At 31.9% G+C, this 850-nt stretch overlaps 1 protein-coding gene across 1 annotated transcript in view; it reads left to right on the forward strand.

Annotated features, from left to right (window-relative positions):
• The window catches only part of LOC110438268 (uncharacterized), a 24,735-nt gene continuing 23,885 nt past the window's right edge, over positions 1–850 (forward strand). Inside the window, exon 1 of the mRNA XM_073937234.1 lies at positions 1–215. Coding sequence (XP_073793335.1) covers positions 167–215 — 49 coding nt within the window. The 5' untranslated portion in view covers positions 1–166. The remainder of the gene's footprint in view (positions 216–850) is intronic.

Consider the following 850-nt stretch of genomic DNA (forward strand, 5'->3'; position numbering starts at 1 on the left):
GACTGCAGAGCTTCACTAAAGCGCCTGCAGACTAACAGCTCTCAGACTCTTTTGTTAGTTCATTCAAAAAGGTTGAGTGTATTTTTGCTATATTTATTTTATGCGTGGCCCTTTTACAATTAAGAACTAAAGTTCTTTGAAACCGTTCAGTGTAATCCTCAAGAAAATGTTGGACTTGTTTATGATCTTCTGTTTGGGCTCATGGAGTCTGGCTGGTAAGTTTTATTATTTTATTTTTAGGTTTAGTACAATATATTTATACAAACTTTATTGTCAGATCTATATCGGATTGTTTTTTTTTTCTTTGCATTTTACATTCTCCTTACAAAGAGACAAGACATTATATATGTTTACAGCATTTTACCATTTGTTTACATTCATTATATTCTTCCTTATTATTATACATCATTTATTTTACGTACACTAAACTCATTTATTTGTGTTCATAATGCTGTTTGAAGCATGTGAAAAGTTAAATTCGTCACAAATTTCTGTAATTTAGCCTGTTGAAATCTGCAGAGTTGAACTTACACACTGTTATATAGTGGTATTTTACAATAACAGAACATTAATAATGATGTATATGTTAATTTTCCCAGTGATGGGTTGCAGCTGGAAGGGCATCTGCTGCGTAAAACATATGCTAGATGAGTTGGCGGTTCATTCCGCTGTAGCGACCCCTGATTAATAAAGGGACTAAGCCGAAAAAAAAATTAATAAATGAAAGATATGTTATTTAAATGTTACTTTATTATGAAGTATTGATGAGTAAATGAATGTGCGAATCACAAGCTAACTTTACTACCACATAAGTCATTTCTGTGTTTAAACGTAACGGTCACACTTAACA

This window comes from Danio rerio, chromosome 22 (assembly GCF_049306965.1).
Source record: "Danio rerio strain Tuebingen ecotype United States chromosome 22, GRCz12tu, whole genome shotgun sequence".
Taxonomy (NCBI): Eukaryota; Metazoa; Chordata; class Actinopteri; order Cypriniformes; family Danionidae; genus Danio; species Danio rerio.